Source organism: Microcebus murinus, chromosome 4 (assembly GCF_040939455.1).
Source record: "Microcebus murinus isolate Inina chromosome 4, M.murinus_Inina_mat1.0, whole genome shotgun sequence".
Lineage (NCBI taxonomy): Eukaryota > Metazoa > Chordata > Mammalia > Primates > Cheirogaleidae > Microcebus > Microcebus murinus.
The window spans coordinates 56,787,320-56,814,604 of NC_134107.1; the positions used below are offsets into that span (position 1 = coordinate 56,787,320).

At 38.4% G+C, this 27,285-nt stretch overlaps 3 protein-coding genes across 3 annotated transcripts; 1 reads left to right on the top strand and 2 right to left on the bottom strand.

The window, feature by feature from the left end:
- Nucleotides 1-321: 321 nt before the first annotated feature.
- Nucleotides 322-1,263, bottom strand: LOC105883429 (olfactory receptor 51A7-like). The gene has a single exon (XM_012786499.1). It carries the CDS (start codon nt 1,261-1,263, stop codon nt 322-324), a length of 942 nt encoding a protein of 313 aa, XP_012641953.1.
- A 9,573-nt stretch (nt 1,264-10,836) lies between these two features.
- On the bottom strand, nt 10,837-11,971 carry OR51F2 (olfactory receptor family 51 subfamily F member 2). The gene has a single exon (XM_012786500.2). The coding sequence runs from the start codon at nt 11,870-11,872 to the stop codon at nt 10,922-10,924; it is 951 nt and encodes a 316-aa protein (XP_012641954.1). The 5' UTR covers nt 11,873-11,971; the 3' UTR covers nt 10,837-10,921.
- A 12,553-nt stretch (nt 11,972-24,524) lies between these two features.
- Nucleotides 24,525-25,472, top strand: LOC105883377 (olfactory receptor 52R1-like). The gene has a single exon (XM_012786441.2). It carries the CDS (start codon nt 24,525-24,527, stop codon nt 25,470-25,472), a length of 948 nt encoding a protein of 315 aa, XP_012641895.2.
- Nucleotides 25,473-27,285: the final 1,813 nt, after the last annotated feature.

A 27,285-nucleotide genomic window follows, 5' to 3' on the forward strand; every position in this document is an offset into this window, starting at 1 on the left:
CTTACTCTCTTCTGGACACTGGTCAAATCCACATCAATTCTGTCAAAACCTTCAAGTATATAATGGTTGCTATCACCACCGCTGGCTAGCCAAGGACACTATTCTTCCTTTACAAAGCACATCAACTTGACTGACAATTTTTTTGGGTGGGGGAGTTCTTTTTATCAGCACACAAGGAGATAAAATTAATTTATTAACTAATTAATTCATGTTAATTTAAAGACTATAAAGTAAACGAAACCATCTCCTATTGAGATGAAACACTGTCCTGCTCTTAAGACAATTTATTGTAGAGAAAATGGAACTTCCACCTTTGCCCCATCATTTAGACTTCAGGCAAAGTTTTTCCAGGACCTTTACTCTAATCTGGCGAGTTTTTACACAGTACACGATGGGATTCATCAACGGTGGTACCAGCAAGAATGCATCTGCTATCAGAATCATAGCTAATGGTGACTTATGCTTAGCAAAGCGATGCATGGTAGCCAAAGTGATGATGGGGACGTAGAAGATGAGCACAGCACAGATATGGGAGACACAGGTGTTAAGAGCTTTGAGCCGTTCCCCATGGGATGCAATACCCAACACAGTCTTCAGGATGAACACATAGGAAATAGCAATGAAGACACTGTCTGACATCATGCAGAGTGCAACAAACAGACCATAGTAAAAGTTAACCGTATTGTCAGAGCAGGCCAGCTTCATGACGTCTTGGTGGAGGCAGTAGGAATGAGATAGCAGGTGTTTGTTACAGTACCTGAGTCTCTTTAAAGTAAAAGGAAGGGGAAGCACCAGGAGAATGCTTTTAATAGCAAATGCCAGCCCAATTTGCACGACTCTGGAGCTGGTGAGGATGGAGCTATATCTCAGGGGGCTGCGAATGGCTACAAAGCGATCAAAGGACATGATTAGGAGGACGGAAGACTCCATGTCTGTGAATCCATGGATGAAGAATTCCTGAGCAATGCATGCATCAGCAGAAATCCCCATGATGTTGAACAAAAAGATTCTCAGCATAGTGGGGAGAGAGGAGAAAGATAGGCCCAGGTCAGATAGGGCCAGCATAGACAGGAAATAATACATTGGCTCATGCAGGGAAGTCTCTGTTCTGATGACGAATAGGATGGTGCAGTTGCCCAGGATGGCCATGAGGTACATGAGGCAGATGGGGATGGAGACCCAAATGTGCGCACGCTCGAGCCCTGGGATCCCAATCAACAGGAAAGTGGAGACTTCAACCTCTGAGGCATTGAGAAGAAACATTGTAAGTCCGTCTCTTGTTTATCTGTCCCTGGGTCAAACCAAATATCAAGAATAGTCAGAAATTCTTAGCTTTATTTACTGATCATAACCAAGTTCCGTTGTGGGTTATTTAATATAGCTCAATCTTAGGTGTCAAGAAATAATGTAATTAAATTTTTCCTACATAAAAAATGGTGTATATTTAAACAGGTTCTTCATAGCATTCATTTAAGACCTTTATGCTATACTTCAAATCTATTCTTATTTTCTAATACAGTTCCAAACTTTATAGCTCAGAAGAAACAAGGCATTTTGACACCTTTTTCCTGAAATCACCACCTGTTGAGATTTATACATCAAGTAAACTAAGTGGAATATGTTGTAGGCTAATACCGTGAATGTGGTCAGGGGTCATGTACTCACATAAAACACAGACACTATAGTAACAGAAACTAAAGGAGGCTTAAATCTTATGTTCTTGTACATGGTACATGGATGTCAAAAAATAAAATTGATCTGCCACAGAGGCTGGCAAACTATGGTGCAGAGACAAACTCAGCTATCTGCCTGTTTTGGTATAATAAGTTGTGGGCTTATTATATTTTTTAAGAATTTTATTTAAAAAAGAGAAAATAAATGTATACATATTAGAGACAGTATATATCTACATAAAATTTATAAAATGAAAATTTTAAAATATTTTTCCTGGTCATTTACAGAAAAAGTTTGTTAACACCCAAACTAAAAAGTTATGCAAGCAAGCATGCACACACACACACACACACACACACACACACTATCACAATCATGGCAGTATAAATGTGTATCATGGGACTGAACTATGGGTCAATAGTAACTTCAAATTTAAGAGTAATTTTTAAATTTTTCATTCAAAAAACAAAAGCACATGAAACAAATACACAAATATTTAAATTTGTCCACCAGAATTGTGCGTTCTCTCTGTACCTTTCTATACTCTTTTAATTCTCTCCTCATATCAACTGTCCTACTGAGCATCACTCCCAGAACCACAGGCCCCAAACCTCAGCTGGATCTCCAGTACCAAGCACCACTGATCAGACTGGACAGTAGCCTGAGGCAGGGCAGCGTGAGTGATTTTAGCTCCTCAGGGACAGAGGAAGGGCTCCTCTGACACCAGCTGTTATTACTCAGGTGACCAGCCGCCAGCAGGACGATCACTGTAATTGCCAAAACAAATGGCCAGGCATGAGCCTTTGTCCTTTCATGGAAGGTCTCTTAGCATTTCTTGGCAAGGGTAAAGAGGAGGTCGCATCCAGATAGAAGAAATTAGAGGGTGATGGGTGGACACAGAAAGGTATGAAGGAGAAGGGAAACAGTAGCCAGATTTTCTTTCTACTGCCAGTATTTTGAAAGGACTTTTGCCTCAAGTTGACCTGAGTTAGGAGCTATGAAGGAGGTTTAGTGGTATGTATGGACATGCCATAGGGAGAAGAGCAGTGATAAGGCTGATGAGGAGAACATACTTCCTACTCACAGTATCAAGTGTCCATTTTGTCTCAGCCTTTCCAATGTGGTTAATGTGCCCTTGCCACATACCACACATGACAGCTGCCATTTAAAGCAATCACAACTTTTCCTTGCAGTTGCTACTGACCCTGCTCAGAATGGTAACAGCTTTTTCCCTTCTCTCCCTGTTCTTGAATTCCCTTCCCAGTGCTTTTGGCTTCTCTGTGTCTACCCTTTAGATCTGTGACCAATGCAGGCTCTTACCTCTGGTATTTGGATTTGATCCTGCTCATGCTCCTTGTGCCAGTACCAATGACAACATGGATAATGCCCCTTTTAGGAGCTATAGACCAAATAAAGCTCTACCAGTACAGTCTGTCCTTGTCAGAAGAGTGGGATTCAGACAAATGGAGAAAAATGACACACGGTACATCCCTGTTCAGTGAGTCCCCTCAAAAATAGACTATTTCCAAGATTCCATGCTGAGGACTTTCTTATAAAGCTCCAAAACTATCTCATGAATAAATAAGTTATTGTCAACAACCTTGTTTTTCCAAGTGTATTCATCATGCAAATACACATAAGTACCCCATCCCGCATATGGATCCTAAATTTTTTAGGCATAAACCCTGACCAAAATATAGTTTGATCTTTAGGTAGGACAACCCATGAGGCATTTTTTTCCTCCAGTTCTGTGAAAGACATAGAATTGATCTGTAAAAGCTGCAATACTTTCATTGGGAAAGACAAAAGCATCCTAGAGAAATTAAATTTGAGCTCCATGACACCTACCAGGCTTCTGGCTGCTTTGTTCCAGATAGAGCGTGGAAAGGCTTCAAATCCTACAGCATCTGCAGCTTCTGTGTTCTAGCACAGTAGAGAATCCACATCTTTATTTATATTCCCTTATTCTTTCTTCTTTAGCATGGGAATATCCTTCTGAGAATTAACAGACACCTAGTCACCTGGGGACAATGACTCTATTTGTTTCATCTGTGTCAATAAGGGGCCTTCCTAAGAGAATGCAGACAGCAAGCTCTGACTGATGGTCATGCCTTTAAATCTTGCAATCCCATTACTGCATCTGGTGCAGGCTTTGGGGACAGTCAGTCTCAGACATTGGTAAAGTCAGCCTATATCCAGCTGTGCCTCTACCTAAGATTTTAGCATGTGCATTTAAAGACTCAACATGAGGCTATCACACAGGTAGACCAGGCAGACCTGGGGTGTAATCCTGCATGCAGATGTACAGTTTGTTCATTGCAATGTCTAAATTTATTTTTAAAGTGCATGGCTTTAGGCAGGGTACAAGCTCTCAAATTTATCATAGATTCTTCCTTTCTTCGTTATCTTATATCCTGCCCCTTCACATTATTGGTCCCCGAAGGCACTTAATCTCACAGAACAGAAAGGAATGACATCGATTTTTATTCAGCCCACTACTGTGAGAATTGGAAATAAATAAAAGGCATAATTCTGGTGGCATGTTCAATGGGGACTTTCAGCCAAAGAGAATAGAAAATAAGATACAGCAAATCACCCTTGATCTGAAACAAAATATATTGGATAAATAAACCAATTTAGATAAGCTAACAATGATGATTTCAGGTCAATACAAGAGGGGAAGTGCTGAAGGTGGGGGCCTATCATCAAGTTAGGACAGGGAGAGGATTTGGGAAAAGCCAATGAACCAGCAGCCTGATTTTATTGCATGGTTCTTTTTGGCTTACTATTTCTGAAGGTTTACTAATATGTGCTGCCTTGATAAAGCTGTGAACCCTACTCAAGTTCAGAATTTCTTGATATTTCCTTCTTTTTACAATGAGTTTATGGCACTAGAAATACAGTTGTGGCCATGACACCTAATCCCCTGCCTTTGGGAAACTCTTAGTCCTAGTCAGACATTACATGTTTCTCTAAAGCCTCAGATTCCCCTAAATGCAAGCCTTTAGTAGACGTGGTGGGCAGGTGCAAAGATGGAACACCTAGGCAGATGGATGACTCAAACCAGGTATGTTAAACAGTATAGTTACTTAGAACTGGCTGCTGAGGGTGACAGACAGGAGGGCATACAAGACTTTCAGAATGGTCCTCTTCTAGTATCATTGTGTGAATGAAAATACTTTTGCAATGAAAGTCCTATGTGGCCAAGGTGGGCCTGAATCCATGACACTGACATAATTCTAGCAGGCTACCAGATGACAGTACTAGTAATACATAATACACTGTGTACACAAATGTATTTGTGTTGAGAAACACAAATGACCAAGATAGATACATTGTTTTATTAAGCTTATGCTTTAGAGTAAAAATATAGGTACTATACTTGTATATACAAGTCAGTAAGCATAATAACCAATATTAAAAAATGGCAATATAGAGATAAATTTCCAGAAGCCCTTGAGCCTAAACTGAAAGCAGTTTTTACCAGATGGTGAGGGGCACCTAATCAGTTTAGAATAGCTTAGAAAAATAAGAACTATTAATACTTCCTCCCATCCCTATTCTTACACACAAAATAGGAGACTTAATTCAACTTGATTGCATACATTCAAAAAAATTTATATCCCAGTTAGAGTATTTAATAAGGTAGTATAAATTTCTAACCTTAATGTACTTATTCCAGCATCAGCCCAGGTTCATAATGGAATTATATGGCTCATGTTTGTCTTATATTACATCCTCTCATTATTTCCTGACACATATTTGCATCATTTCGAGTTAAAAATTCATTGGCCTCCAGGTCCAGAAAAGGGTAAAAGGTTACCAGGCGGAAAAATAACTAGAACTAGAGGGAAAAAAAAAAACAAAACTGGTTTTATTTTCAGGAAGTAAAGCAATGAAAATTCTGATCTTAGAAGGGCTAAATGTAGGTAATATAGGTAATGTTAGGTAACAGATGAAATAAAATATATTATATTCCTTCTATTTTTTTCTCCAATTCAAATTGGTGCCTTAACCCCTCCTCCTCCATTTATTCTTTCCCTTATTCCTCTTTTTAAATTTATTTTCAATATTATCATCTTAATGTAAAAGGGTATGAACTTAGCAATGAGAAATACTCCTTGTAAAAGAAGCTTTCTCTCAGCAGCTTTCCCGAGATCATTTCTGTGTACTTCATGTGCTCATAGCACTTTCCTTATTGCCCTGGAGCCATCCTCACCCTTTCTAAAAAACTTGGCCCATTAATATATTTTTCTGGATCATTTCTCTTCTCTACTTGAGGTTAGAAAAAGAAGAAAATTTGATGAGTATATAATTTTATTAATAATTGATCTATGAGGTTAAACAGGTAAATAGAACTTACACCCAAAACAGTAACAACAGCAACTACAAAAAGGATGGATTTTTAGTACAGCAGGAGAAATGGCTCAACCTCATTCTGAGGAGGCCACATTGTGAACCTACAAGCTCTCTAGGCTAAAACATAAAGGTTTGAGTTTGCCTCGTGAATGAGCTACTTCCAGCACTTCAATACAAATCCTTCAGCTTCATTTTCCAATCACTGTTGCAGCAACCAGACCCATCCAACCATTGGCTGGCAGAGAGAACCCAAAAACACCTCTCCTTAAGCCTGCACCATGCACCACTTGTTTTTTGCCCCAGGGCTGGCACTGAGCCATGAGATTATCTATAGGTACTCACTTGGTATTCATGCATGTATTAGTACAACCCAGAAGTATGTGGGAATTAAGAACTCTTTGGGTATACTTTGACCAATGGGAGATGAGTTTCAATGGATGCATTGTTTCCTTCTTTATTTTCTGGGGTGGACTATCCTGAGACATATTTGATAAAGGGTTCAGAGGTGGTCCTGCAGAATTGGGCAATATGATGCTGGCATTGGGCCTGTAAATATTTCTTTTACCAGCTAGTACAGTGTTAACACTTGTCAGTAGAGGGTGGTGGAGGAACACTGTAAGAAGAGGTTTTCTCTTCTTGATTTCATTGTGGTTTGCTGGCCAGACTCCTACAGAACATGCTTTCTCTCCATTGCTCAGCCCTGTGTGGTTTCTCCAGGACTCAGTTCTAGCAGTGCATAGCTTTCTTCAGCATTGAGCCTCCAGGTTTGTTCTCTAGCTCTCCACCAGGACACCATGGCATAACCAGGAGCTCCAGGAAGAATGGACCAGTGCTGTAGCTGAGATAGCTTCTTCTGTATCTTCTTCTTAGCCATGCATACATGTGTGCACAACAGGGGCCTATGGGACCAAACGTCTAGCAAGGTGGCCACCCAACCCTCATCCTGGGAAGGCATCCTGGAGCACCCCAGCATAAGCCACACATGGAGCTGCACTATACACCTACAGAGAGCAGTCTCTCCAGCTCCCAGGTACAGCAGTCCCTAGCAGCCAGCAGCTTCCCTAGCTCCTAAAAAGTTCTGCGGCTCAGCACCTTCCTATGGAAGGCCTTCCCTGGAGCTCTCAATGGGCAGATCTATGGCAGGCCTCACTAATAAGGCACCTTAGTGACTTCATAGGCAAAGAAGAAGGACCGGAGGTCTCCTCCTTGATCACTTTATCTTAACCCTTCAGATAATGGTTTCTCCTTATAACCTGCTTCTACTAGATTCTTTACAATTATCTTTAACTAGCCAGTTTCCCCACTACTTTAGCTCCCTGCTAGTAATTCTTTATATTAAACTTTTTCTGTTCAAATAAGTGCGTGGTTTTTGTCTTCTGATCAGACCCTGACTAACATAGCATCAAACTCAATAAGGTGTTTGCATCCTCCTACCTCACTTGACTTCAGTTGTTCCATATTGACATTATCAGTAACATGGTCAATTGACAGCTAAGACCCTATTACCAGTAGTGAGAGAGCTGACAATGATCCTTGAAATTACCTCATAATTACTAAGACACTCACTTATGATTGACTGCAAGGTGTTTGGTTATATGGAAACTGTGGATCTTGAATCTAGTCTTCCCATTTTTACCTAAAAACATTAATTCTAAAGATTATGGAATAGGCAAATTTTTAAATAATTCTATAATTATAATTCCATAATTCTAAAGATTATGGAATAGGCGAATTATCTGCATTGAAAACCTTGGAATAAAAACTGATTAGATTAAGATATCCAGCTGACAATGCAGGAAATGCTATGAAAATTCAAAGGACTTCTATAAAATAAATTTAAGGAAACCCTTATCTCCTTCAGCCATAAATCATATATCTATAAAACACAGGCAGAGAATTTAACTGAAAGAGTGCAGAGCTGTGAGGCAGCCCAGATGCTCAGTGTGACAGATCTATGATAAAGTCATAACACTGTACAAGACTGTAAATAAAATAATAGAAAAATGGTGAGATTCACATTCCTGGAATGTTGGCATTTGAGTGAATAAGCCTTCAAATCTGGAAAATTTTGAATATCCCATGACAGCAAAAGCAACTCCCTTCTCACTTCTCAGAGGATATTCATTTATTCCTGTTGGGACACCTTACACAATCCACACCTGAGTAGCCTGCCTCACAAGGGACACCTTCCCTCCACAAGAACTTCCCCATCACTTCTCATTGTGCCCAAAACAATAATTCAGCAGGTCTCAGCAAAGGCTGAGAAGGGAAATATTAACATTCTGGGAGGAAATAGTTTATCCATTGAGGGTACTACAGGACCTACCTAATTTTACTAAGTGGAGACAAATGAATACTACCAGGAGTTAATCTTGAAAGTGTTAGATCCAGGCAGCAGAGGAAGTAGGTGGTGGTATGAATATTAATTGACATAAAACAAAATGTATTGACAGGAAGGCACTCATGCATGATTTGGGGTTATATATTATATAAAGGATACCTGGAAATTGTGCAAATGCACTGCTGACATGGATGTTTGAAACTGGACATGATAGTGACCTACAGCAAATTAGATGGACATAGCAAATATGGTTGGCATAGTATAGACTTATAGAATTATCAGGGAGGTGGACATGTTAGAATGGATTTAACATATAAAACCAGAAAATTTACTACAAATTATTTTCTCTGTGAAGAAAGAGAGGACACTTATTCACTAAGGCAAAAAGGATGAATGTGTAAGAAGAAATCTGGAACATTTTAAATTTCAGCAGTTGCTGTGCTCTGTAGGCTAGACTTAGCAATGGAATGTGTTTCCATGGAACTGGGCTCTCTACCAACAATGAGGATGAAGGTATTTTGAGACCACATGGCAGTAATTAACAATCAGATATCAGGTGGATATGATTACTGCAAGGATGGGAAGGCTAGAATAGGAATTAGAGTGACCGGACCCATGGTGATCTGTTGCAATAGATGCAATAGATGATAGACTTCCTGGAGACAAGCTAAGTGGACAGTTGACTAGGACATTACTCAGCATACATTTAAAATAGAGAACTGCTGAGCACCGGCCTGACATCAACCACATAATGGGAAGTTGTAGTCACTTAGCCTGTTTAATATTTAAGTCACTTCAAGTGCACAAAGCCCATTAATTGAACATGAGTCTTGTTATCCTTCAGGAAGTACCCTGTAGTGCCATTGCCAGTATGCAAGAAAAATTATCCAGATTTTTCCCCAAGATGACCTATTTACTAATGTAAATATTCATTGGAGAAAGGATACCCAGACTCTTTGAGTACTATTAGATATAGGCTATATCTTACTGATAATAGGCACCTAAATATACCATCATGATTTTTTTGTTAACTTATTAGATTATTGAGACAATGCAATTAACAGACTCTGGATAAAGTTTATCTCATAGCTCAATGATTTTTCAGATTTACCTGTGGTTATTGTTTATATAGATTAACTGTATAATGGGAATACTATACCTAGTAGCTAGAAAAATTCTACCATTGTTACCAACTCTGAGACATTTAAATAATTATGGTAGGATGAATGATATGCTAGGTCAAAAAAGCACAAATAAATCATGTGAATAGTTGGTCCAGAATCCCATGGTACCTGTCACTGTTACACAGATGGCTTTGCATTAAATTACACCCATGGACTCATTAAAAGATACTGATAAGATGCTGAAAAAGGAGGAAAATATTCAGGCTTGGTTAATGGATGGACTGGTGGACAAGTTTGACTAACCAAAACTGGCATACAGCAGCATAACTCTTACACGTGGATGGTCGTACAGAAGAGTGGGGAAGGAGCATACTTCTACTGGGCATTGTTTTGAGTAGTACCCTTGGTTGTTAACTTTTTATGGAAGGAGAGGCAGTCTGAGGTCTGTGGAGATGCATGGACTATTGGTCTTTGCTGAAAGGACTGGATAGGTCAGGGGATGCAACTAGCTACTTTGGAAGAAGGACTACAAGGAAGTCTATATGTGACATGTATATTGAAGTGGATACAAAGGATGAATATGTTTGTGTCTCATATTAATATTTACTGGACAGTGCCCACTTCATAGGAGGAACTCAACAACCAGGTAGAAAGTGCCTACATGTGGATATCAGCCAGACTTTGCTCCACCATTGTGAGTCCAGTGGTACCATAAGTGGTGTCAAAAGGCAGAGGTAGAGATAAACATGAGCCACAAGTATGGGTCCCCTTTTACCAAAGCTAATCTTAGTAAATAAATAGCATTGTCCTTGTTCCTAAAATGTTAGCAATATTGTTACCAACTTTTACTCTTTAGTTAACAGCCACAGTAACTGACGCTGAGCACTTGATATGGAATTTCGCATTTACAATGGATAACCCCCGCACATAATAAAGGACAAAATAATTTCATCTACATAAGACCCAAGGTTTAAGTACATTGATACGTATTTTAGGATTCACACTAGAAAATGTCTATTTTGGAAGCATGCAGAGAATCAAGAGTTTAAAGAAAAAACACAACAAATTAATGTGTTTTTATATGTAATTCAGAAAATAATAACTAGCTTATTAGGAAAGTTTCCCACATTAGTTCTGGACTTTTATAATTGTATGCTAAGCCTGAATTAACATTTTATGTAGGTCTTATACTGGTTGCAAATATCAACAGTTGTTTATATATGTTATCTCACTTTATATTGAAAACAAAATCATAATTTAGTTGGCACCAATATGAATTTACTGGCAAACTGAGTAAGCAAATATTGTACAACCTATACTTTAAACTGTTGGAGGTATGTCTAGGAACTTTTGAGTACAATTACCACATTCTAGCAAAGTGCTTATTCAAATGGTTTTATCTCTACTCTGAGATAACTGATGATTAGATTGGGAGCTTTTTCTGAATTAAAACCTTGATAATGGCCTTTCTAATCTGCTTAGTCTTTACACTGTAGATGATAGGGTTGAGCACCGGAGGGATGAGCAGGAAGACGTTGGCCATGATGGTGTGGACAAACGGAGGTGCTGAGTGGCCATAGCGATGGACAAGAGACAAGCTGATGAGAGGGATGTAGAAGATGGCAACAGCACTGATGTGGGATATGCAGGTGTTGAAGGCTTTGCGTCGCTCTTCTGAGGAAGCAATGCTGAGGACAGACCGGATGATCAGGATGTAGGAGAGCAGGATGCAAGGGCAGTCAAACCCTGTAGTAGAGAAGAGGGCAAACAGACCCAAGATGCTGTTGATTCTGTTGTCTGTGCAAGAGAGTTGAATGAGATCAACATGGTAGCAGTAAGAGTGTGACAGGACCACAGAGCTGCAGAAGGAGAGCCTCCTGACAAAGAGCACGACTGGCAACATGACAGCAACGTTCCGTACCAACATGCTAACCCCGATCTGGGCAATCCTGGCGTTGGTGAGGATGGTGGTGTACCTCAGTGGGTCACAGATGGCCACAAAACGATCCAAGGCCATGGCCAGCAGAACGCCAGACTCCATGAAAGTAAATCCATGGAGAAAGAACATCTGGGCAATGCAGGCATTCAAGTTGATCTCTCGGGCTTCAAACCAGAAGACACCAAGGGTAGTAGAAAGTGTGCACAGGGACAAGCTCAGGTCTGTGGCTGAAAGCATAGAGAGGAAATAATACATGGGCTCATGGAGGCTCTGCTCACGGAGGACCACAAACAGGATCATGCTGTTTCCAGAGAGAGCGATGACATACAAAAGACAAAGGGGGATGGAGATCCAGACTTGGGCTTCTTTCAGACCTGGAATGCCCGTCAGGAAGAAGGTCAGAGGCTGAGTATTGGTATTATTGAGGATCAACATAGTGAAGGACTGAGAAGACAGGGATGTTTGAGTAATCGAACACAACACATCATACGTAGCTTATTACTTAGAACATCTTTCTGGCACTCCAAGATTCACCGAATTACTATTAATGTTTCTAATTCTCTAAAAACTTAAGCATTTTTTGAGTTTCCTGGAGCTTCAAACTTCTTTCTCAAACTCTCAGTGCTTCACATTTATTCAGAAAAGAGAATTCCCTGAATTGTGCCACATCGAATTTTCTTAAGTACATTAAGCTTATAATTTTCTTTAGTAGCAACAAACATCACCCTTGCCAATAAAAGTCTCTGGTAGAATACCTAAACAATTTATCATAAATTTGGTTTCTAATACATGTTGAAAATAAACTATTAATTCTGAAATAAAACACTGAACAAACTAAGTCATATTTGAAATGTGAACATTATTAGGCTTCCCTGGGAAATATTCAGAAGAATACCAAAACATCCCTGAGATACACATGTCTATTAATATATATGCTATAATAGGGCTGCCTAAAAAAAACAATCCTAATAAAAATAACTATTAATCCTATTTCTTGAGCACTCCCTGTGTTGCTAATATTTTACATGCGTTATATAATTTCATTCGTACATCAACTGCAGGATGTCTATAGTATATTAACTGAATCACCTAATGTTAGCTTTATAAAGCACTGCCTAACTGTTGATAAAACCACCAATATAAGAAAGTTGGAGAAAAGAAAGAGACAACACAGAGACAGGGAGCGGGAGGAAGAGGAGGAGGAAGAGAGAAAGACAGGGAGGGACAGAAGAAGGAAGAAAGAAAAGAAGAAACAAAGGAAGGAAAGGAAGGAAGCATGAAGTATGAAAACAAAATTATAGCTAGAGAAATATTACTTCAAATATTATGGAATAGTATGTAAAAATATGACAATATATTTTATGACACATATGAAATAGATAATTTTATAGGAAAACAGCAATCACCAAGCTAGCCAAAGAAATAAAATCCAGCAGATAAGAGCTGGTAGTGACAGAAAACAAACTTTACCAGCTAAGTGAATAAGAGCATGTGTTTTGATTTGTGAGTTCTGCCAAACATCAAGTAAAAAAATAAATTAGAGTATTTCTATCTTTTACCAATTTATCTAGCCCAGAAGAGACCCACCAGGGGTCATTTGGCAAGTGTGGATACATTATTGGATGCCACAACTGGGGAAGGAATGTTACTGACACCTAGGCAGACGCCAGTGTGCTGCTAAACATCCTAAAATGCTCAAGACAGCCCCTAATGGCAAAGAATTATCCAGCCCAAATGTCTATAGTGCCATGGTTAAGAAATTCTATTCTAGAACATATGAAAATATGGAAAGTTATTCACCTAATTACTTATGAAGACAGATGCAAACATTATAAATAACTTATTAGTAAGTCACATGCTACCATGCTTTGAAAGAATATTGCATTTTAACACTGTTGACTATGTCGTATGAATAAAAAAATAAATTAATAAATCTGTCAATAGCATGACTCTGCTAATAGATTAAAGGAGAATAAAAACATGATTTTCCCCAGAAATGAGAAAAAATGTTCACAAAATTAAATGAGAATGTATGATAAAATTCTTAATGTTTAGGAAGAAAATAAAAAATAAAAGTTTCCCAATGAAAAATATGTTCCATAAATTCAGAGCAAACATGGTTAAAAATGACCTGTTAAAAGTATTTTCATTAAAAGCAGTGACAAGATACCACATTTACTATCACACTACCATTCAACATTTTATGGAACAGCATTAGCAAATTAAAAAAGTAAATAGAAGAAAATTGTGTCACTTTCGAATAGAAACAAAAAGAAATCTTAACGTTTTAATTGATTTTTCCCTGAAAAATCCAAAGAATAGACAGCAAAGTCTTAAAATAGAGCTTACCAAAATAACCAGATAAATATCAAAAATTAATAGATTTTTCTTATCACAAAATTAACCACTAAGAAACTTTTATAGGCCAGGCACGGTAGTTCATGCCTATAATCCTAGCACTCTGAGAGGCCGAGGCGGGAGGATTGCTTGAACTCAGGAGTTCAAGACCAGCCTGAGCAAGAACGAGACCCCTTCTCTACTAAAAGTAGAAAAAATTAGCCTGGCATAGTGGTGCATGCCTGCAGTCTGTAGTAGTACCAGATACCTGGGAGGCTGAGGCAGGAGGATTGCTTGAGCCCAGGAGTTTGAGGTTGCTGTGAGCTAGGCTGACGCCACGGCACTCTAGCCTGGGCAAGAGAGTGAGACTCTGTCTCAAAAAAAAAAAAAGAAAAAGAAAAGAAACTTTTTAAAAAATAAGGCTTTGTTTTTTTATTTTTTTATTTGTATATATTCATGGAATACAAGTGCAATTTTGTTGCACTGACATATTGTATTGTGGTGAAGTCAGGACCTTCCCTGCAGGAAGCCACTTTGCACTGTCAAGCAACCTCCCTTCATCCATCCCCCTTCCCTTTATTCCTTAATTCCTTTCCTACAAATAAGAATTAACTAACACATAAATTGTAAGCATTATTAATAAATAATATGAAATAATTTTTAATGAATCATGACAAATGTATCCTAAAATATATACTACAAATGTGCAAGTATGTTGAGTGTAATATTGAGAACAACAAAAATGGATACTTGTCCTTTGATGTATCAAGATGTAATCTATAGCTGTTCTCACTAATGAAGTGTAGTATTGCCAAGGCATAAAAATATACATCTTGGAAAATAAGAGTGTGCTTTAAAAAGTATGAACGAGGATAACAAATTTGGAAATGGCATCTTATATCATTTAAATAAAGACTAATGATGTGATAAATAAGGACTGGCCAATTTGCTAACAATTTTTAAAAAAATAAAGATCCCTATTTTATACATTCCTGCATTTAGAGTAAAGATTTCAAGACAAAAACTGTCATATAATAATATTAGAATAAATAAAGGAAAATACATTTTTACTTTTTTAAGGATTAAAGACACTAAAATAAAAGTTATATAGAACACTCCTTAAAATCAAATACAACTGATTGCAAAAGATATATGTAAATGAAATTAGAAATATAGTGGGTCATACATTCAGTAGAAGGCCAAGACCAAAGAACACTTACATATCTAGTTAAAAGTGATAGTCTGAATAACAGTATAGAAAATGAGATGGAAATAGAGATTTGAACATATTTTGTAAAAAAAGAATTAACAAGACATAATTATCAGGACAAAACTGGGTACAAGCTAGATGAGGAATCGAAGAAATAAGAACAACCTGATTTATGACTGTGAATGGGCCAGCACAGGAAGTAAAAGGTGTTAGTAAAGAGATGGTGTAAAGCTCTCTCTACCAGAAGGTAAGAAAACATGTCCCACAGAACCATCAATCTGCCCATTTTGGTAATGAAGCAAGAATCAAAACACCTGGAATTTGATCTTGGCTACTCTATTTCACACTTATTTTTTTAACAACATCTACTCTGCGGACTTTTTTTTTTTTAACTTTTCAATAAAATTGGTGGACTAGATTAGTGCCTGTAAAGCATGCCTGCACATTAGGATTACTTGGGGAGCTTTTTAAAAATATGAAGCCAAGAACTCAGCCCAGATCAAATAAATTCAAATATCTGAGGATAGTGAGAGAGCACCAATGAACCTGCTTCACACTACATTGTGTGTCTGGTTTTGGGGGGTTTTCTTGGATTTTGGGGGAGTTGATGTTCTGTGGTTTCACTAACAGTGAGTAAGTTAGAAACAGAAAACAATAACCCTAAATATAGATTTCTGTGTCTGGGCGTTTGACTTATGGAGGAAGTGGTAGATATTGGGAAGTACAGTCATTCTGGCCAGACAGAATAATAGAGATGAAGATAGAAGTCCTTGCTTCTCCACTGAGGGAGGCAGAACCTTGGTAACACACTCTCATCTACAGTCCCTCATCTGTAAATCTTGGGCTTTAAAAATATCCTTGATCTGCCTATTTCCAGTTGTTTCTATTTTGGTCAAAATGCTAAGATGTATTTGAAGTACTTCCTTCTAAATATAAATGGTTACAATTAAGAGAGCTAGAGGGGAACTCAGAAAATAATAAGGTGAATTGAGGCCAACTGGTGAGACTCAAAAAAGTTTATTTCCTAACAAACAGGGGTCCAGAAATCAGTTAAATTTAAAAGCTGAGTGAACCAGCAATAAAACATACAGTATATGTCACATAGGGCCATACAGAATCACAATAATTCTACTGCATTTCCTTGAGATACTGGCTTTGGTGTTTTCTCCTGAAAAAAACAATTGCTTGCAAATGTCTTGCTGATATCTTAGTAATTCCCACACCCTTAAGTTTGAGCCTGTTACTCTGAATCCCTCTTCCCAGTATTTCTACCCTTCTGCCTCTGATTTACAGCACTTTACCTCTGAGCACCTGCCTCTCCACTCCACATCCCTCCCTCTCTGCTCTATCCTTGCTCTCCAGTTTAGACCTCAAGGTCTCTGTCTTCTTGGCCTGCTCTTTCCTGACCTAGCACCTTACCTGGCTCCCAACAGATAAAGAGGTGCACCTTCCACTCACTGTCCAGCTAAGTGTGTATGTGGATGACTCTTGGACCTGGCCCTTTATAAGGATCCCAGTTTATAACCCTGCTGCCAAGATACCCTGGGGACTCGACCGTAGGTGTGACGACTAGAGTTTCCCAGGAGGCCCCTCACAGTAGATTGAAGCAGATCTAGATAGTATGTTTGCATCTCTCTTTTAATTACTTTATTATATTTATAATATTTTAAATGGATATAAATGTTCTTTTTTTTTCTTCCTTAACTTTAGATTCTACTTCCTGCTGTGTAGACAGCAGGAAATAAACGCCCTTGCACTTTCCTCTTTCTCTTCTCCCTCCTTTCCCAAATTTAGTCACTTGTAGCATAATGATTCCCTGGACAAGATATAAATCTAAATACAGTCTTATAGCTATGATTTCATAGGTATGTTTAGGTTTTTCCAACTTTAAAAGCAACACAATTTTGATTAAAATATGGCTAAATATTCATGTAGAAATTCAGTTGTTCTAGTACAATGCACTTATTTTTGTCACTGAATTGCACTGATTCCTCTACTGAGAATCGATTATTTATACTTATATATTTGGAACTACCTCTGGTTATTTTTTTTAATAATGTACTGATCATCTTTACATAAATACAAGGCCACCCTTGGGAAACAAGGAACACTTGGAAAATACGTTTCATAGGGTTCCTGTCTAGATAAATAATTTCAATAAAATTAATTTAAAAGTCCACTAGCCCATGTGAAGTATAATTATTTATAGATGAAGATATAGAATAATAGATAAAAATGCATTTATTTTTGTGTTAGTTTTCTAGGACTACCACAATAGAGTAGCACAAACTAAGTGGGTTAAACAACAAAAATTCATGTTGCAGTTTAGAGGAGAGCAGCTCAGGCTCAGGCTCTCTGTAGAATTAACTACTTTCATTGGCTGTGAGGGAGAAACTGTTCCATGTATCTCGCTTACCTTCTGGTGGTCTCCTGCAAACCTCACTTTATAGATGCCTCAGATATTGTCACTATGTGTGTATAACTCTGTATTCAAATTTCCCCTTTATATAAGACTCCAGGTATTTTGATTTAGGAACGGGTCATGCTGCAGTATGACCACAATTAATTTAACTAATTGTAGCAGCAATCACCCTATTTTTCATTAAAGTCACATTCTGAGGTACTGAGGATTAAGGCATCAACATATGAATTTTGTAGGGACACAATTCAAACAGCAACAGTTGTCCAATCATGGGACATGCATTTTCTAGATATTTCGCAGTGTCCAGAACTTTCACTACAATGTTGACATTTTAGTTTTCCTAAAATTAGAGGAAGGCAGAGCATGGACATAGATATTTCTCCTCTAACCAGATTTGATTCGCTTATGTGAATGTGGTAATGCACCCTTGATGTTGGAGAGGACGATGGTGAAAGCTTAGGTGAGTAAGAAGCAGTGAGGTAGGCAAAAGCTACCCCAGGTCTCCCTTCCATAGGTCAAAAATGCGGATCTTTAATCTTCAACATCAGGACTGGAAATTCTGCTTCCCAAGCAATTATTATAGCTTAGGGGATAGAGGCTGAGCAATATACTTAATCAGGAAGGTCAGTATATTGTTATTATAATTATTTTAAGCTTCTAATATCATGCCCCTGCATCATTAAAGAGAGAGAAATGTAAAAAGTATTTTGGGATATTTTGAAAGCCCAGATAAAGTTGGTGACCATAAACTTGCAACAGTAACGACATAATCATCTATGTTATTGTTTCTAGCAATAGTTTAGTAGCACAGGGATAGGAAGAGATAATGTTTTGAATGGTAGCTGTGATGGACAAACAGTTATTGAGGTTATTCACATTAGTATAGTTGAAATGACGGACTTTAAGGTCTATATTTTATGCAAAGGACTATTAAAAAGGTTGAGGATATATAGATATGGATAGATATGAGTGTATTATATCTATCCCTTTATATATAATGTATATGTTATATATGTCCACATAAAAACCTCATATTATATATCAGATACTATATATACAGTTATACACACACATATATATAAAGAATTGATGATGTGAAAGGACGTGGGATGAGTACAAGAACTAGAAAGATGGATTCTGTAGTTAAAGGGCAGGATGCTCTAAAATGATAGTATTCTAGTATCTTTGAGCTGTGACAAGGTCCAGGTCATGTTCATGTGGGATTGTGAAGATAAAGGTCAACATACATGAGCAAGTTAGTATTATGAGGCTATGGATGTTGCCTACGTTTCCACAAAGATATACCGAAGAGACCCACAATTTTCATGTCAATATCGCCACAAACCTTTTCTTTTGTCTAAACTTCTATTTTAACCATTGTTCTTGCCCTAACCTTGTGATCCTGAAATTACAGATTGGGGTGACTACAAATTTATTGTAACCACCCTTTATTAGGCTTTCAATACTGCCCGGAAATCCTTGTACATGCTAACAGAGACTGGGCTTCAGAGCAGGGCTATAAGCCAGGTTCTTAAGTCCTCAGTGATTCTGGCAGAGGTACAGCTTCGGAAAGATTCAGATCATGAGGAACCTCTAGGAGCATGATCCAGGAAAATGCAGATCTTTCTACTACAGGCTGCTTTCATCTAGCCATGCCCTATAAACTTGCAGAGTCGTGTGATTGTCCTGAGAAGTACTTCCCACAAGAGCCTGGGTCATGTCTGCTTGGACCCATGTGGCCTTTGGGACTATGGAAGAATCAGAGATGAGGAAATGCAGATTCTACCCTAGACACTACATTCTGTTTGGAGAGAAAAGTGCCTCTAAAATCAAAGTAGAAAAAAAAAAAAAAAAGAATGCAAAATCACCTGAACTTTGTTCTGCTTTCATTGTGCTGAGCACCATAAAAGCTGAAAATAATTTGCAACCTGAGATAAAACCAAAATTACAATGTATAATGTCAGCCTAATCCTCAAAATAATAAAATTTTGAATATTTTCTGTAAACTTGGACTCTCTAATAGAAACAACTGTATTTATGATTTTGTGAGGCTGATATCTAAAAATAACTCATGAACCTTTTGACTATGATTACCGCAATCTACCAGCACATCAGTGTAAACCTGATAACCTGGATAATTTTTGTGTTATTTTTCTCTTTAAATAGATGTTGGGTTTTATATTTTGTAAGATATAGCTTCTCAAGTTTGACTGCTTTGCATTCTGTTCACATAATATTTTATTTCTGTTTTTAAATGCTGTTTTTCTCAAATCTTCCTTTGACATCTCATCAAATATGAGAGAAATACAAATATCAGGGAGTTCTGAGAAAAAAATAAACAAGGCAATACCTGTAGGTCCTTATATAGGAATAGAGAGAGGAAAAGCTCTGTGTAGGCTTTAACTGTTCAGGTTGAGTGAGGAAAGCCTTCCAACTTCATAAAGTTTTAGAAATGACTATGACACCATCTCCATTGGAATTTCTTTTACCTCTTCTAATAATCATCAACTCAGAAGTTGGGGATCTTGGAACCATACCTACTTCAGTGAACATCAAAGCAATAGAGTATCAAACATCCTCATTGAACCTACACTGCTTATACATACACACTCCTATGTTTATACTCTGATTTACAACCTCACACTACCAGGTATGTAGGTAGGCATGTAGTTTCCACAAGCCATGTGCATTCAGTGACCATGTACTCACAACATGATGGTAGCACACTAATTACACATACATAAAGCAATTGATTATCCATACCTTCACATATATACATGCTTTTACACATAATTACTTACACTCACATGCAAATCCAGTCCCTGATACGCATACGGCTCAGATACACACATTAACTTACATAAGAACACACATCCTTTTGCACAAAATATCTCTTCAATTATAAATATCCATACTCTAAGAAAAATGCATGCAGATGGATGAGCTCACACTCATAATTTCAACAATTCACCTTCTTGCACAAGCATTCAAATGCCCTGCCTCTCCATTTGCATACAGAGGAGAAAGGAAAGTTAGGGGTTAATGCTTCCAGCTTTAGTCTCCAGTCCCAAAGGAAGCCCATGTGCATATGAGGAGGCAATGGGGCTCAGAGGCAGTGAGACAACTAATGTTGGAGGAAGGGAAAGGCTAGACATGGTCTGGTCCTTTAAATAGGCCCTGATTTGAGGGCCAAAGGCTGAATCCCGGGAGCTTTTTAGAACTGCTTATGATCGTACCCTGCATATTCAAAGATAGAGAAGAGCATAGGGAGAGTGATTCCCTGTGCCTCAATCACCTCTTCCCTTTCCAGAGCAGTAAGACTCACTGAGGCTGTGAGAAACAGGAAGGCCAGGCAATGCATGGTGCAGAAAGGCCTGACCCACTGGGAACTTTAGGTCCAGGAATCCATGACCAGGGGCCTTCATTCTGAGATAAGGAGAAGACTCGGTACTTCCACTGTGTCCTCTAGGAGACCCTAGAAAGGTAGGAAGACTGCCTGCACACATCAACTCCATGAAGGAGGTGGGCTCGGAAATCCACCCTGCTCCAGTTGTATTGCTCTATGGCTTAGTTTCAGATCCCCCAAAGAGGGAAAATAGGGTCTGAATTTCCCTAAGCTGTTCCTTACCAAGGTCTTGGTTGAGTTTATCCTTCATCCTTTCATTAGCTTGAGTAACACAACTCACTAATGGAGTTAACTATTTTCACATAATGGGTGGAGGAACTGAGGCCCACAGACACTGTGAGTAGTATCTCTGGACTCAAATCCATCCTTACATATAACATTGGAGCTCCGCTCAATGGTAGAAAAATCTGCATGGTGATTTCACAAGTTAAATTTTATTTTGGTAAACAGAATGATTGAATCTGAAGTTCAAAGTTGATCTTTCTAGGTATAGTGTTTGAAAAGAGTATGATTTTATTTTAGTTTTTAGTATGTGCTATATTCATAAGAATTCTAGCCTGTGAAAAAAGAAGGAAAAAAAACCACATTTAATGGCATGGTAGGGGAGGAAGAAGTGTTGGGGAAGAAGAGAAATCATATGGTTCTTCTGATTCCAATATCTCAGGGATGGCACACTCCCTTCCCTCATCCTAGCAGCTCCCTGATAGCCTGTACTTCCCATACTGATAACATCACACACTGGACAAAAATGAATGAGGACTGGCTAACTCCCCGTCCAACTCCCGTGACATGTAGCATTAACTCTGCCCATTTTAAGCTTATAAATCTGTGAAGAAAAGAGGCAAGGATTTGTCTTACAGGGAATGCTCTAGATTTAAGGGTTCATAAGAGGAAAATGCAGAGAGGGAAATAAATGAGGCATCTTTCAAGGGTCCCCTTCTCCTGAATCAGTCTTGGGTCCCAGGACTTGTGCCTCTCAACTATCTACCAAAGAAAGAAAATCTGAGCAGAAAATCAGAGCCAGAATGGAATGAGGAAGGCTGAGAGGCATCACTTAAAGGGGAAGCTCTGACAGGAGAAAAGTACACTGGGGTTTGATGGAGGGAACAGAGACACTACATTTCAAAAGGGCTATAGAAGGTGGGTACGCTGAAATATGCTGGGGACAAAGTTGCCGGTCTCTAAAGAGTGTGTAGGACAGGAGAGTTCTCCATGAAGGCCCATGGGCAGAAGCCAATGAAGATGACATCCCAGAAAAGGTAGCACATGCCCAGAAATGCCAGGAGGCCATGCGAGAGGTTGCTCCAGACACTCCAGGCCAGGGAAGTGGCAGAGGTCCTGGGATTCAGTGCAGATCTGCCTCTAACTCGGGATACAGTTATGTAAACACCTGTCATGTCTGCCTTTGTCAAGATGAGGCAACAATCTCTGCTTTACCCAAACGGGTTGGAAGTCCCAGTCAATCATTACCTAGCACAGGTGACATGTGTACCAAGAGCACTGGCTGTGTAATAGTGCACCCTAAAACTTATTTATTTTGTGATCATGGGAAAATCATGTAACTTTTCTGAACTCTATTTTTCTCATTTAAAATGAAGATACAGAGATTTTGTGTGACTTAGAAACAAAATTGTAAAAGTTGTAATTTACTGCTATACCTCAAAAAATAACAATCTCTTCCACAATTAATCACAGATAATTATATGCTTTGAGAAACCATAACTTTTGCCTCTTCTAGTGCCTGGTGCAGCAATTATGATGATCTGAGCATGTTTTTCCAGGTGCTCCTGAGCCTGGGGACTGTGTTCCCAAACTGGAGTGGGACATACAAGGGCAAGAGGCAGGTAGGAAAGAAGAGATTGTCTCAAACAGAATATACAAGACAGTTTGGGGATACTAGGCTAGACAGAAGGAGATAAAGTGGAGCTCGTGGGCCACAGATACAGTATGTTTTTGAATTTTGGCCATACTCCAGGAAGGAGTACATGTTTTGAGCAAACTATAGCTGTTATCTAGGTAGGATGGTCAAACTTTCCATTTAGAGAAAGACATAAAGCATGAATCCCCTTTTCCCTCATGCCATTACAAATCTAGGGAAAATTAGAAAAAGCCTAGCTCTATTTGGGATCTTGAAGAAACTTTTTTAAGGATCCATTTGTTGTAGCTGAATGAAACATTTGTTAGTTCTCATAAGTGACTTGTTAAGGGAGATTTGAAAGGTTACTCTTCTTGTCCAGCTATTTCTGATATGAAGGAGGTGAGAACTGAGGCTTTCAAACCTAAGCACAGGACAATTCAGGTTAAATAGTGACTGGCCACAGGCCAAGCTCTCATATGAGAAATGGGCATTACTGACTGGAGGGCATGATATCAAAATGGGGTTAAGAGGAGTCTATCAGGACATTTAGGATATCATTTATCAGTTCATGAGCCTGTGGCCACTTATTAATGACATTTATCTGTTACCTTCTTCAGCAATATTTTATTAAACACCTCTGTACCAAGCACAGAGATGGTAGGTATAGTGTCTAGAACTGGGGTTGGCATACTATAGGCTGCACACTAAATCCTGCTCACAGCCCATTTTTGTAAATAAAGTTTTATTGCAATGCAGCCATATTCATGCTTTTATTTATGCACTATGGCTGCTTTTAACACTACAGTGGCTAAATTGACTCATTGAAACTGAAAATGTATGGCCATAATTCCTCACATTTTTTTTTATTTCGGCATATTATGGGGGTACAGATTTTAAGGTTTCAATAAATGCCCTTCCCTCCCTCCCCCCACAAGTCTGAGTCTCCAGCATGACCATCCCTCAGATGGTGCGCATATCACTCGTTATGTATGTATATACCCGCCCCCCCCCAATACCCTATTACTGTAGTACCTATGTGTCCACTTAGGTGCTCCTCATTTAATACCAGTTTGCTGGAGAATATATCTGGTGCTTGTTTTTCCATTCTTGGGATACTTCACTTAGTAATATGGGTTCCAGCTCTAACCAGGAAAATATAAGATGTGCTATATCATCATTGTTTCTTAGAGCTGAATAGTACTCCATGGTATACATATACGACATTTTATTAAGCTCTGACTTTTTGCTCACCCTCAATCTACTAAGAGTCTACACTAAATAATACATTAAATTGCCAGTGCACAATTGGTCAGTCAGTTATCTTCCAGCCCAAACCCTTATAGTAACTGACCCAGAGACAATGCTAACTCAGAATCAATACATAAATTGCCATAGGCTTGTAAGCCCTCCCAACTTCCTACCCTAAGAAGTTGCTGAAGTGGCTTAAAAGAGGGATAACTAGGACCTGTGGGAAAGTTTGAAAAAATCAGATGGCAGTTCTATAGAATTAAAGGACAAGAATTACTATGACATCGTTTGTCATGATACTTTTCTCTTAGCAGATTCTAATTTCAGGAAAAATATTGATTCTTTAAAAAATAATTACACTTGCCACTAGTATGATCTACTTCATTTTGAGTGATGAAAATACAAATAAGAATAAAAAGTAATATAATTTTATGTTGCAAAATTTTATTTATTAAAACAGTTGAAGTTATACCAGTTTATCATTAAACCCAATTGCCCACATTGTCCCATGCAAAAAGTTTATAATTAATAATAATACTTGCTTTGATTGTTGTCACCTGCAGAGAGTAGATTACCTTCCCAACGGAGAACAATATTACCTACCCTATGATGTTGCCTTCAAGGAACATCTCTTCTCATCCTGTGTCCTTCATCCTACTTGGAATGCCAGGACTGGAGAGTGCCCAATTCTGGATTGCCTTTCCACTCTGTGTCATGTATATGGTGATTGTACTTGGGAATATCATTCTTCTTCATATAATCCGAATAGACCGCACCCTGCATGAGCCAATGTATCTCTTTCTGGCCATGCTGGCGATCACTGACCTGGTCCTCTCCTCCTCCACCCAGCCTAAGATGTTGGCCATATTCTGGTTCCATGCCCATGAGATCGAATATCATGCCTGCCTCATCCAGGTGTTCTTCATCCATACCTTTTCTTCTGTGGAGTCTGGGGTGCTCATGGCTATGGCCTTGGACCGCTATGTGGCTATCTGCTTCCCACTCCAACACTCCAGCATCCTGATCCCATCAGTAGTGGTCAAACTGGGGTCTGTCGTGCTGATGAGAGGGCTACTCTTGGTGAGCCCCTTCTGCTTCATGGTCTCCAGGATGCCCTTCTGTGACAACCAGGTCATTCCCCAGGCATACTGTGAACACATGGCTGTGCTGAAGTTGGTGTGTGCCGACACCAGAGTAAATCGTGGGTATGGGCTCTTCGTGGCCTTCTCTGTTGTTGGCTTTGATATGACTGTCATCAGTATATCGTACGTGATGATTTTGAGAGCTGTGCTTCGGTTGCCTTCAGGTGAAGCCTCCCTCAAGGCTTTTGGCACCTGTGCCTCCCATATCTGTGTTATCTTGGCTTTATATATACCAGCCCTTTTTTCTTACCTCACCCACCGTTTTGGCCACCATGTACCCCGCATGGTACAAATTATCTTTGCTTATCTCTATCTCCTGGTGCCTCCCATGCTCAACCCCATCATCTACGGAGTTGGAACCAAACAGATCAGGGATAAGGTTGTCCAAGGATTTAGTGGAAAAGACCTCTGAGCCAAGAGTCACAACATTACCACCACTGCTATTGCCAGCTGCAAATGAAACAAGTTTAACAAGCCAATCACAAAGCCACCTGTGTAAAGACCTGGCTCAGAGATGGGCAGCCCTCCATAAGCAAGAGGAACAATTTTCAGGATACAGAGAGAAAGAATTCTGTGAGAGATGTGACAAATAATAACAATTTAATTGACCCATGTATATCATCAGAAAAAAAATATTTTAACCTATTAAATCAGTAAATATTTTAAAAGAATGTCATGTTCTATACACAATTAAGGTATAAATATTATTTTACACTATTGGTAGAAGTATAAGTTGGTACTCTTTGTTAGAAAGGAATTTAAAATTTACATCAGTTAACCACATGTATATTCCCCATCTGGGCTCTTTATAGAAATAGAATTTTACAAAAAAAATATTTAGAAAAACATGCATAAAATCATGCTTTATAAAAAGAAAATTGAAAACCTTTCAAATATTGTTCTCTAGGAAACCAAAGGAAGTAATGAACAATTACATACCAGTTGCCATTTAACTGTGGTATTTGCAAGAATTATCTAAAGATATGAGAAATGTCAAGATAAAATATTTAAAACATAAAAAAGAAGAGAAAAACAATTGCCGATAAGGCTTTATGCCAATTGTTAAACAAAATACATATGCATAGAAAAAGATTCAGGAATATATACAAATGTTAATAATAGGTGCTCAGATTAGTGGGGCTTGTGGGATTTTAATTTTCTTTTCACACCTTAGGATATTTTTAAATTTAATTTAATTTTATTATGTTTTTATTGACTCAAAAATTTCACATATTTAAGAGATACAGTTTGATGTTTACATACATGCACTGTATAAAATTCAAATCAGGGTATTTAGAATACCTATCACCTAATATTAATAACAAGATGGCATTTCAGGTCTATTTTGTCACATTCCTCCAGCACTGAATATAGTACCGTACCTCTCAGTCCTAAGCACTTTTTTTATTAACCCCATGGAATTAAATTTTTGAAGGATGTTGTCAAAGAAGACCAATTTGTTATGCAAATAGTAAATTGTCTCTCACCTCTTCTTACAAAAATTAAAGTATTCGTAACATTTAAAATTTCTATTCAAGCAATATATAGAGCAATTACTCTCCACTCAGCCTTCTGCCATGGGAGTAGAATAGGGAACAGTAGAAAATGACAAGCAGAGCATCTAATTTGCAGTTTCCACCCAAAACCAAAATACTGAATACTTATAATTCCAGCCCCAGTTTAGAAAATAATTACTTAAGATGCATACCTCTGTCATGATTACAAGCAAATCTAAGTATTCTGATAAAATAATAAATAATAAAAATAGATGATTAACTTCACTGTAGATGGGCAGAGTTATCTCAGTGCCTCTCTTCCCTCAAGTAACACAAATTTATGATCAGAGTGACTAAGAGTAAAGACATAATCTCAGTAAAGGCATCCCCTGGTAAGTTAGGCTCTAAATAATGTTGGAGCCAAGCCGTGATCTCAGGGCTTAGTTCTAGAGTACTTCCAAAGGGGAAATCCTTCTTCAGTATTGTTTATTCTGCACAGAGACAAATATAGTGTTATTAGAATGCTGAAATTACATACACAAATCAACAGCATTTTTTGATCAATTAATATGCACCCAGTGCACTGCTTGGTGCCTGGGATATATAGATAAAAGTCCACAGCGCTTCTTAAGACCCGGCTCTGTGCTCCCACAGCACCTGCTCCATTCTGCTCTCAACATGCACGCGTCCTCTGCACGCCAAAGGCCTAGCTCTGTGTTTGCACCCATG

Coding starts and splice junctions, on each gene's coding strand:
- LOC105883429 (XM_012786499.1), bottom strand. CDS start 1,263: ATGTTTCTTCTCAATGCCTCAGAGGTTGAAGTCTCCACTTTCCTGTTG.
- OR51F2 (XM_012786500.2), bottom strand. CDS start 11,872: ATGTTGATCCTCAATAATACCAATACTCAGCCTCTGACCTTCTTCCTG.
- LOC105883377 (XM_012786441.2), top strand. CDS start 24,525: ATGATGTTGCCTTCAAGGAACATCTCTTCTCATCCTGTGTCCTTCATC.